This window comes from Ovis canadensis, chromosome 21, assembly GCF_042477335.2.
Source record: "Ovis canadensis isolate MfBH-ARS-UI-01 breed Bighorn chromosome 21, ARS-UI_OviCan_v2, whole genome shotgun sequence".
Lineage (NCBI taxonomy): Eukaryota > Metazoa > Chordata > Mammalia > Artiodactyla > Bovidae > Ovis > Ovis canadensis.
Window position 1 is genome coordinate 57,538,198 of NC_091265.1, and position 11,365 is coordinate 57,549,562.

The following is an 11,365-nucleotide window of genomic DNA, read 5'->3' on the forward strand; positions in this document are numbered from 1 at the left end:
TTTCACTTTATCCCTTTATCTTCACATACTACTTTTTTTTCTGCCTTTTTTAAATTAAGAAAATTTAAACACAATTTAAAATGTTACCTTCCCTTTACAGTTATTACCAAATATTGGCTATATTCCCCACGTTATATACATCCTTGAGCCTATTTTATATCCAATAGTTTGTACCTCCTGGTCTCTCACCCCCCCCCCCCCCCCCACACACACACACACTGGTAACCACTCGTTTGTTTTCTGTATTCAAGTCTGCTTCTTTTTTGTTATATCTACTAGTTTGTTGTATTTTTTTAGACTCCACATATAGGTGATATCATACAGCATCTCTCTTTCTGTCTGAGTTATTTCACTGAGGATAATGCCCGCAGAGTCCATCTATGTTACTGCAAATGGCAAAAGTCCCTTTTTTCTTGAGGCTAAGGAGGATTCCATACACTATATCATCTTTTATCCATTTGTCTGTTGAAGGACACCTTCCATATTTTTACAGTTGTAAATGCTGCTGTGAACACTGAGGTGCACGTTTTTTTTCAAATACATGCTGCTTTTGTTGAATTGCTTCTAAGAAGGGAAATACTGGGTTTTAATGGTAACAGTTCATCCACTTATTTACCGCACACTTATAAAGTGCATAGGACTTCCCTGGTGGCTCAGACTGTAAAGTGTCTTGCTTACAATGTGGGAGACCTGGGTTCGATCCCTGGGTTGGGAAGATCCTCTGGAGAAGGAAATGGCAACCCACTTCAGTACTCTTGCCTGGAAAATCCCATGGACAGAGGAGTGTGGTGGGCTACAGTCCACGGGGTCGCCAAGAGTCGGACAAGACTGAGTGACTTCACTTCACTATAAAGTGCCTACGTCTGAGCAGGCAGGTTCATCAACAAGTAGCACAAGGCTCTGCCACTTGTCTTGAAGTGCTGACACTCAGACAAGGAAAAGTAATAAGCAAACAGGATGTGATCTCTTCCAGCCCAGGAAGAGACAGGTGCATAGTGGATGGAAAGTAATTCTTTCTGGGGATTTGAGAGAAGCTATCATTTGAACTAGGTCTGGAATGAATTGGAGGTTATGAGGCAGAAAAGGAACGTCAAAACACATAGGGGATGACGTGCACAAAGATGCAGAGGCCTGGCAGCTGGTTATGTGGCAGGACTAACAGGTGTTGAAGGCTGATGTTGTTGGAGGGTGGTCCCTGTGACGGGTGTGGTGGGTGATAAACTTGGGGAGGCAAGTTGTTAGCTTCCTTGCGGAATGCAGGAGGGGATTGGTTTCATCTTTCTGGAGCTGTGGGGGACTGTGAGTCAGATACTGTGTGTATGTATGGGAGTGTTATGTTGAAACATCTCAAAGAGAGTGTCTGACCCCACAGTTCTTAACTTTGAGCTTTCATGTTGGAGATAGTCTGTTCAGTCTGGTTGGCACTTACTTGGCATATGGCCAGGGCACCTTGGACTTGCTGTCATCATTGAGCACAGGTCTGAACTCCAGCCTCTACCTGCTTGCTTGGGGTGGGGGATGGGGATGAGTCTGGTATGAAGAGGGGAGAGGAATGAAGGGGAAGGGCAGAGGGTGAGTTTTTTCATGGCCTCGGCTCTCCTTTGGTACCTCTTCTATTTCTTCAGATCTTGGCTTCTGTTTTCTTCCAAATACACAGCTATCTTGGCTTCCAGCCCAGGTGGGAGAGGGAGAAAGAACTTAACTTCCTTCAGGTCCTCTCTGAAAATAACCCAGCTGGTGCTGCTTAGGAACAAGAAGTTCCTGAGAGTGTTGGCACCTCATGGTGTTGATGTCTGGCTGACCCTTGTCTCACTGTCAATTCAGGGTCCTCTGTGGGGAGAAGTTGGGTGGTCTTCAAGGTCTTTGCAATACTTGGGCCACTTGATGCGAAGAGCCGACTCACTGGAAAACTCTGATGCTGGGAAAGATTGAAGGCAGGAGGAGAAGGGGCGACAGAGGAGACGGTTGGGTGGCATCACTGACTCAATGGACATGAATTTGAGCTAAAGGTAGTGAAGGACAGGGGAGCCTGGCACGCTGCAGTCCATGGGGTCTTAAAGAGTCAGATGACTGAGTGACTGAACAACAACGCAAGTCCACGGTGCCCTGGCCATATGCCAAGAAGGCCTGGGCAGTACCAGCTGCCTCCAAGGCCTAGCACAGCGAGGGGACAGGGAAGTAAGGGAACTCTGGCCCCTGGAGGGGGCCACTGGACTAATCTGCAGGAGGCCCTGCAAAGTGGGGAACAGTCTGGCCGTGGCACCTTCTGATCTGTAGTGAGAAGATGGGTGCCTCCAACAGAGGCCCAGCCCCTGCATGTTGTCAGGCCTGAGATTATCCATCAGTCTCTTCTGGATGTCGGATTCCTAGCTGCCTGACATCCTGGCGCCAGAAAGTGGGGGCAGGGTAGGGTAAAATGGGGGAATGTCAGCAATTCTCCTTTCCAAACAGATTCATCATAAAATATCATGAAGAAGGCTAGATTAGGGTTAATTCACTAAAGTTAATGAAGCACACTATTATATGGGCACTCTGTAAATAGTTGCTACATGATGAATTAATTGAACTATGCTCAAGAGACCTTCAAAGAGTGGGAGTAAGCCCTGCGGGAAAGCAGGGGTCCAGGGCCAAGTCCCAGAGGCCTGAGAAGACAAGGCCCGGTAGGGGAAAGGGCTGAGTTGAGTTTCGTTGACTCTGAGTTCAAGTGGCCTGGGCAAATGGAAGTTGGTGTCCCGGAAGTCACAAACCTTTCGAGTGGGCGAAGAAGAGCCTCTGAACCCCCGCAGTTCTGGATATCCCTTTTAGCCCACTTAGGCGTCAGCGGGAAGGACGAGGGGGCCGGGGGCGGGACAGATTATACACTCCGCCCGCCTAAAGGTGGCTCCGTGCTCAGCCTTCTGAATGTCCGAACGTTAGGGCTAGACAGTTCCAGATGAGGAAATGGACCAGGAGGAACTGAACCACGCAGCCATCGGAGTTGAGTTCCCAACGTTACTCCCTCGGCCGCCGCCCACCCTTTCAGTCCCTGAAAGAGCAACCCAGGAGGTTCCACTTTAAGAGACAGGCGGGGGCGGGGCGGGGTGGGGCGGGGCTCGGCTCGGCTTGGCTTCCCTACTCAGGCTCCGAGGCCGCGCCCGCCGCGCCGCAGACTCGGTCGGGGAACCTAAGTGGAGCCACGGAAGCCTGGGAGTCTGTTCTGGGGCCAGGAGATCTGGGCAGGTGTCCAGCCACTAGCTGACCGCAGACTGCGTTGTGTCTCCGTTTCCGCAGGCACCATGAGCCAGGACACCGAGGTGGACATGAAGGAAGTGGAACTGAACGAGCTGGAACCCGAGAAGCAGCCGATGAACGCGGCGTCTGGGGCAGCGATGGCCGTGGTCGTGGCAGGCGGCACCGAGAAGAATGGTCTGGTTAAGATCAAGGTTGCCGACGACGAGGCGGACGGGGCGGCCGAGGCCAAGTTCACGGGCCTGTCTAAAGAGGAGCTGCTGAAGGTGGCGGGCAGCCCCGCCTGGGTACGCACCCGCTGGGCGCTGCTGCTGCTTTTCTGGCTCGGCTGGCTGGGCATGCTGGCCGGTGCCGTGGTCATCATCGTGCAGGCGCCACGCTGCCGCGAGCTGCCAGAGCAGAGATGGTGGCAAAAGGGCGCCCTCTACCGCATTGGAGACCTTCGGGCCTTCCTGGGCCAAGATACAGGCAACCTAGCGGGTGAGTCTGGGCGCCTCCATCTCCCTCCCCGCGCTTCCCCACCTGCCACCCCATGGGCCCTTGGTTTAAATGGTCGCCAACTTCGATCTCTGTTCCCAGATTAACTCAGACAGTTCTCTACCCTACTCGGTACTGGCGACCGCTCCCTGAGACCGCTCCCCGAGACGTAGCCCCTCCTTGCTTTCTTTGAAGGAAGCTGCCCCCCATTTGCTCCTTCCTGAGGGTGGCTGACTCAGCATGCGCCCCTCCCCTTCCCGGCGCCTGTAGCCTGTCGCAGCGTGTTTCTGAAGCAACTTGCTAGCCGCCTTACATCAGCGTCTCAGTCTGGTGATCCAGCCTAATAGGGGCGATCAGGGGCCTCCGCGGGGCCTCACTGTAACTCTGCTTCTCCATTTCAGGCCTTAAGGAGCGGCTCGATTACTTAAGCACCCTGAAGGTGAAGGGTATTGTGTTGGGCCCAATTCATAAGAACCAGGAGGATGACCTCACAGAGACCAACTTGGAACAGATCGACCCCATTTTTGGCTCCAAGGAAGATTTTGAGAGTCTCCTGCACTCTGCCAAGAAGAAGAGTGGGTGTCCTAGAACCGGCAAAGCAGCAGCTAGAGAGGACTTGGGCTTGTGGCCAGGGGAAAGGCAGGAGAGGACTTTTGTCTGGTTTATTGCTGACTGGCTCACAGTTTTCCTAGGGCAGGTCCAGGGGAGGTTTGTTAGGCTTCAACTTAAAGTGGATTTGTCGGGTGGTTCAGAGACTTTGTATACTTGGATGTACAATTATTTAGCTTCTGGGCTTCAGTGCCCTTATTTGCAAAATGTAGGCTTTTGCTAAATCGGTGGTTTTAAAACTTAAGAGTAGATCCTTTGGAGGAAAAAAAGTTAAAATCTTGTCTACTTTGAAGAAAGTTCACTTTGGAAATGAGGGGGACAGGGCTTCATAGCTCAGCCTTCTCTGTTACACTACTCCCTCCCAACACCAACCGCCCCCACCCCCGCCCTGCCCCCACCCCCATACTTGCTCATATCTTTGTTTCAATGAACTGAGTTACACCAGGGTTCGAATCTAAACTTTTGTACCAATACATAGGGAGTATTCTACCGACTTATATTTGTTGATTTCTTCCTTTTCCCTTCTCCCAAAGTCTTTCTATCAACTACCTCTTTCTCCTTTGTTCTAGGCATCCGGGTCATCCTGGACCTCACTCCCAACTACAAGGGCCAGAACCCTTGGTTTCAATCCATTCAGACTGACACTGTGGCCATCAAAATGAAGGTGAGTGTGTTGGTGCTGACGGCAGGTGGGAGCTGGATGCTGGGGCTGTTTGGCCCTTTCATAGTGAGTTCTGTAAACGTAGCCTGGCACCACCTGAGGGGCCGCTGGCTCCTTGTCGCCCAGCAGGCACGCTCTTCCCACAGGCAGAAGGATAGGCAAGCAGTGCAGCCTTCTTTTTGTTTGTTCCTTTTCTGACCACTTGTTTCCCTGACTCTGAGGGTGATAGTGCCAGGATGGAATTTTTCAGATGTGAATTTTCTTCCTTTTGGCAGAGGAAGCCCTTTCTCTGTGGGAATCCTGTCCTGTCTGGTTTCCCATTTCTTATTTGATGTGTTTTGGAAGGCCGCCCAGTCTGAAATTGTAAGCATTGGGGTCTTCCTATGTGTCTGGGAATGTGCCGAGTATTTTTATATACCTTCTTTAATCCTGTATAACCAAACAAGGTTCCTACCCATATCCCAAGTCTGTAAGTGAGGAAGCTAAGGTTCAGAGGGGCTTTAATATGCCCTGGGATTGAAGGTCCCAATTAATCTTAAATCTCAAATCTGCCTTCTCTGAAGGTATAAGGCTCAAACTCTGTACCCTGTAGACTGGGAGTGGGGTTTTGAAAGTCATCCCAGCTCCTAATGCCTGGGCTCTAGGGCGCTGACCAGTTCAGAAGGGGTAGAACAAACCTGGTGGCAGACTCGGACCCTCTGCTGGCAGCCAGGATTCTGAGGTAGAATTCTGTGCTCCCAGCATTTCAATTGACCTTTGGGGTCATTTGGTTCATTCTTTGCCACTTGCTAGAAGACCCTTTAAAAGTTACTGAGAAAAGAACGTTTTTAGATGTTAAGGCGCGAAGTGTGGTAGCCTCAGATGAAGATGGAGACCAGAAGAGAGAAGACAGGGAGCAGAGAGAGAACCCAGAAGAGAGGGCGGGGGACTGAGGGCCTGTGTCACATGCCGCAGGAATGCCAGGGCTTCAAGCCTGGACCTATTCTGCAGAGCTGACTTCTCTTTTCAAATCTTTGGGTAAACTGCCCTGGGGCTGTGCTTTGAATTTCAGGCTTTTATCCTGAGTCTTGCTCTGAATGGCTCTTTTACTTAGACTCTCCCCAGGCTCCAAGAAACTGGGAGAGGAGTAAGTATACTCATCTTGGGATCTTGGTTAGCATTTTAGGTCCCTTCACTGTTGCTCTCTGATTGTGGCCTTGGGCATGCCTTCTCAGTTTCCTTATCTGTAAAATGAGTATATCAACATTCTACAAATGCTTAATGTTGAAGGAAGTTAACATTTAGTGTATTGCCTTTTCTGTAGGTGTTAAAGGTAAAGCTTTGCGATTTACCATGGGGAGGAGTAGAGAAGAGCACTGTATCACTAAGGATCAGTGATGGGTTGGAATGGAAGGGGAACTGAAGACTGAAGGTTTATAGTAGAGGCAAGAAAGTGAGACTGTTCAAGGCAAGCGCCTCTCCTGAGGTCACGGGGAAGTATAGGGTAGGCAGGATTTAGTGTGGGCTGGAATCTTCTGAGCCTTGCATCAGCGGTGATACTTTCCTCTGTACTTCTGCCTTTCTCCCGATAGGAAGCCCTGAGGTTTTGGCTGCAGACCGGTGTGGATGGGTTTCAGGTCCGGGACGTGCAGAATCTGACAGTGAGTACCCTTTCCATGTGAGGATAGGAGCCTTGCCAGGGCCTGATAGCCTTCCCTTCCTCACGACTCTGCTCTTTTCCTTTTAGGATCCGTCTTCATTCTTAGCTGAGTGGCAGAACATCACTAAGAGCGTCAGCGAGGATCGGTGGGTACCAGACCCCAGCTTCCCCAGTTCAGCTCCACTCTGGGAACCACCCCCCAGTGGAGTATGAGCCTCAGGAAACGGGGGAGTTCCTAGCCCAGAGAACCTTCTTCGCCTTCATTCTCCTTTCTTGTCCAGTACTAACCTCAACTCCCGCTCTGTTCTGTGCAGGCTTTTGATTGCAGGCACAGACTCCTCCGACCTTCAGCAGATCCTGAGGCTGCTTGAACCCACCAAGGACCTGTTGTTGACTAGCTCTTACCTGTCACACTCCAGCTTAACTGGGAATCATACAAATTTCTTGGTCACCCAGTATCTGGACGCCTTTGGCAGCAACTGGTGCAGCTGGAGTGTGAGTACCACAGTGGTGGAAGAGGGGGCAGGAGGCCTTTTGGAAGAGAGGGCATTGGAAGGTGGAGGCAGAAGTGGGCTCTGGGGCTTACGAGTATGTTCATTCCTGCAGGTGTCTCAGGCGGGGCTCCTGACTTCCTTTGTGTCACCCCAACTCCTCCGACTTTACCAGCTGCTGCTCTTCACCCTGCCGGGAACACCAGTGTTCAGCTATGGAGATGAGATTGGCCTGGAGGGAGCTGACCTTTCTGGACAGGTGATGTTTGCTGCCTGCCCAGCACAATGGGAGAGGTTGTGTTCATCCATCACAATGGTTCTGTGGCTGGTGGCGGACAGACCATGAGCCTTGGGAAGGAAAACTTGTTTGCTAGTCAGCCCCCTGGTCAGTCACTGTGTGGCCTTGGCAGGTTATTTTCTCTCTCTAACTCTTAATCATTTTTTCTGCGATAATTGCATTCCTTATAGAGTAGTATGGAAGAGAAGATGGCAACCTACTCCAGGATTCTTGCCTGGAGAATCGCTATGGACAGAGGAGCCTAGTGGGCTACAGTCCATGGGGTCACAGAGTGTTGGACATGACTGAGTGACTAACACATGCAGAGAGTAGTTATGAATGAAACAAGGCATCTTTAAAATGCAGTGCCTACTCCCTGGTAGGAGTTCAGTACAGTAGCTGTTACTTAGTAATTTGTTCATTCACTGGACATTGGCTACTCTTGGTTAGGCCCTGTGCTGTCCAGGAACTCAGAGCTTTGTAGGGGACCAGATACACACAGTGAGAGCCGAGGTAAGACCATGAAGGCGCCCACTTGGCTTTAGCCACAAGGTTGAAGGTTGACATTGAGCTGATATTTTTAAAACCCATGTATGCATGTGCTAAGTTGCTTCAGTCGTGTCTGACTCTACAACCCTGTGTACTGTAGCCCGCCAGCCTCCTCTGTCCATAGCAATTCTCCAGGCAAGAATACTGGAGTAGGTTGCTGTGCCCTCCTCCAGGGGATCTTCCCGACCCAGGAACTGAACCTGCATCTCTTACGTCTCCTGCATTGTCAGGCAGGTTCTTTACCACTAGTGACCTGGGAACCCCATTTATAAAACCCGTTTTTCACTTATTCCACGAAACTGACAGAGTGTGTGCTTTGCGCAGAGGATCCAGCAGTACACAAAAGAGCTGGAGGTGGTGAAATGAGATGGTGAGCTCATATAATAAGGATGCCCGGTGCTGATATGTGCTTTGCAAAAGAAAGCAAGGTACAGGGCTTTGAGAGCAGGGGATACAGTCGATTTTATATCAAGTGGCCTCAGAAAACCTGAGGGAGGTCCCTGAGCAGGGATCAGAGCGCAGTGAGGGACTGGCCTGTGGCTATCTGGGAGAAGCGCCCTCCAGGCTGAAGGGACAGTGTGCGAGGCCTGAGGTAGAGGGGGTTATAAATCTGGAAATGAGGGGAGGAGTTGGAGAGCAGTAAGGTTTTTTTCAAAGTCCTCTTTTGCCTGGTTTTCAGCCTGCAAAGGCCCCAGTCATGCTGTGGGATGAATCCAGCTTTCCCAACACCTCAGCATCTAGAAACATCAGCATGACTGTGAAGGTAAGTGTTTTCCACGGGCAGGGCCTGATCATCAAGGGGTGGGGGCCGGCGGCTGGTAGGACGTTGTGCCCTGGGGAGCCCTTCGTGCCTGTCTGAAGTATCTTTATCACTTTATCACCGTTTGCAGGGCCAGAGTGGGGACCCTGACTCCCTCCTCTTCCTGTTCCGCTGGCTGAGTGATCAGCGGGGTAAGGAACGCTCCCTGCTGCATGGAGACTTCTACAATCTCTCCTCGGGGCCCGACCTCTTCTCCTACATCCGCCAGTGGGACCAGAACGAGCGTTTCCTCGTAGTGCTCAACTTTGGGGATGTGGGCCAACTGGCCAGGCTGGGGGCCTCCAACCTGCCCACCGGCACCAGCCTGCCAGCCAAGGTGGATCTGCTGCTCAGCACCCAGCCAGGCCGTGAGAAGGGCACCTCCCTTGAGCTGGAGCACCTGAACCTACAACCTCAGGAGGGGCTACTGCTCCGCTTCCCCTACGTGGCCTGACTTGGGCCCACTACCCTTCCCCTCCCCTCCCCTCCCCAGGCCCTTTGGGTCCTGATTTCTCTCTTTCCTTTTTTTTAAACTTACAGATGAACCCCCAAATAGGGTGTTTTCTGGTTTCAAATAAAAGTCACTCCTGCCTGGTGAGGCCATGCCTTCTTTCCACATGCTGTCAACGCAGGAATTTCTTTCTCCTTCCTCTTTCCCCCGCTGGACCCCCTCACAGTGATCAGGACCAGAGCAGAAGGCTCCTGCCGAAGTCAGAAGAGCCAGGCAGTGTCAGGCCGATCTAGCACCCTACCTCCTCCCCGAGCCTGGACAGGGCGCTCTCTCCTGGAGGTCTCAGCTCTTGCTGACTCTTTCTTTTTTTTTAAACCTCCCTCAACAGTGGTCTCCAGCCAAGCTTGGTCACTTTCCCTGTTTTGCAGACTTGGCCTTTCTGGGAGAAAAGGTGGGTGTGGGGTAGCCTGTTTTCTACAAGTACTGCAGGTTCTTCATTCAACAAGGATTTATTGTGCACTCAGCACGTGCCAGGAACTGTTTTAGGTCCTAGGTTTACAGGAGGAAACAGTGCAAAGATCCCTGTGTGCTCAGGGCTTATCCTCTAGAGAGGAGACGGAAAGAAATGAGATGTGTTAAGTTTAGAGTTTGGTGGATGTGGTGATGGTGTTCAAAGAGGAAAAAGAGCAGACAAAGAGGTATGTGGGCATGGAAGGAGTCTGCGGTGGGGGTTAGAGGAGGCCTCACCAGGGAGGTGGCATTGAATCAAAGGTCTGAAATCCAGGAGGGAATTTACTTAGATGTCTAGGAAGGAGAATTCCAGTGCCCGGGGTGGAATGAGGAATGAGGAGGGGGCAGGTGGAGAGGACCAGGGGTGAAGTCTGGTTGGCAAGGGGTGGGCAGATGATGAAGGTCATAGTAAGGCACATAGTCGGGGGTGGGGGAGCAAGGAATTGGCAAACTGCACCACCAGAAGGTACGGTTCCCATAAGACTCCCTTCATTTCAGACATCAGCTGTGAGTTCTGAGTCCCTGTGACCATCCTTAGTGGGTTATTTGCTAGAAAGACAGAACTGAGAAGCACCAAGATTACAGATTTACTCCAGAGTAAGGACACACATTCAAAAACCAAGGACGCAAGCCCGGGCTCATCTGGGATTGGCTGATCTGGCATCCAAACATGAAGGATCGTCTGGTGGTCCTTTCCCAGTTGAGAGGAGTCCAGTGGAGCCCTGAACACAGACCTTCTGACCAACTCACACACACAGTGTGGCCGAGCAGGGAAGTTCACCTGACCCTTCACTGTCCAGAGTGAATTCTTGAGGCTTAATCACAGAGGCCCATGTGGCTAATGTTTGTTCTCCAGCCCCTCCTGCAGGTTCTGGCTAATAATATCTTTAGTCTCCAGCCCCTCCAGAGGCCCTGTCTCACAATGCCCTTGTCATAAGATCACATCTGAAGTCCCCAGACTAACAGACTCCTATCAGGACATTCCAGAGGCCTAGAGATCACCTCCCAGTAGCTGAGGGTGAAGGCTAGACTTCAGAGATGATAGGCAGCGCTGGGATCCTGCAGGTAGATCCACAGGGCTTGGGGTCATAATGGTTCTTAGAAAGTGAAGTCACTCAGTCGTGTCCAACTCTTTGCGACCCCATCGACTAGCCTGCCAGGCTCCTCTATCCATGGGATTCTCCAGGCAAGAGTACTGGAGTGGGTTGCCATTTTTTAGGTTGGCCTCATAGCCTCGGGTTGAGCTTGGCCCTCCTGGTTTTCTTATGGAAAATAACACTGATAACTGTAGGACAGGGCCTGTGTGTCTGAGTGTCTTGATGTAAGGGACAGATTGAAAGGTTTGTTGTTTAGTCGCTAAGTTGTGTCCAACTCTGCAACCCCTGACTGAAGCCCACCAGGCTCCCCTGTCCATGGGATTCTCCAGGCAAGAGGTGGATTGCCATTTCCTTCTCTAGGGGATATTCTGCACTGGCAGGCAGATTCTTTACCACTGAGTCAACCAGGGAAGCCTTATCAAAAGATTAGACGCTCCAAATTAAGGCCCGGTCTTTGTCTGCTGACCGTTGGCCTGGGGGCCGTGGAGGAAGGCGTGCACTAGGCACGGACTCTGAGACTTAAGTTCCTGAGAAGACACACCCTGCACCCTGCCAGCTGGAACGCCCTTCTGCCTGG

General features: G+C 51.4%; 1 protein-coding gene across 2 annotated transcripts in view; it reads left to right on the plus strand.

Moving 5' to 3' along the window:
• SLC3A2 (solute carrier family 3 member 2) overlaps positions 1-9,346 on the plus strand; it is a 31,391-nt gene extending 22,045 nt beyond the window's left edge. Inside the window, exons 1-10 of one of the 2 annotated variants that reach the window (XM_069566006.1) lie at positions 2,886-3,045; positions 3,271-3,708; positions 4,107-4,280; positions 4,884-4,978; positions 6,547-6,615; positions 6,702-6,760; positions 6,929-7,109; positions 7,221-7,364; positions 8,611-8,694; positions 8,822-9,346. In XM_069566006.1, the coding sequence (XP_069422107.1) occupies positions 3,276-3,708; positions 4,107-4,280; positions 4,884-4,978; positions 6,547-6,615; positions 6,702-6,760; positions 6,929-7,109; positions 7,221-7,364; positions 8,611-8,694; positions 8,822-9,184 (1,602 nt within the window). In that variant the 5' untranslated portion in view covers positions 2,886-3,045; positions 3,271-3,275 and the 3' untranslated portion in view covers positions 9,185-9,346. Of the gene's footprint in view, positions 1-2,885; positions 3,046-3,270; positions 3,709-4,106; positions 4,281-4,883; positions 4,979-6,546; positions 6,616-6,701; positions 6,761-6,928; positions 7,110-7,220; positions 7,365-8,610; positions 8,695-8,821 lie in introns of those variants that run through there. The other variant, XM_069566005.1, reaches the window with a different exon arrangement.
• The last annotated feature ends 2,019 nt before the right edge of the window (positions 9,347-11,365 follow it).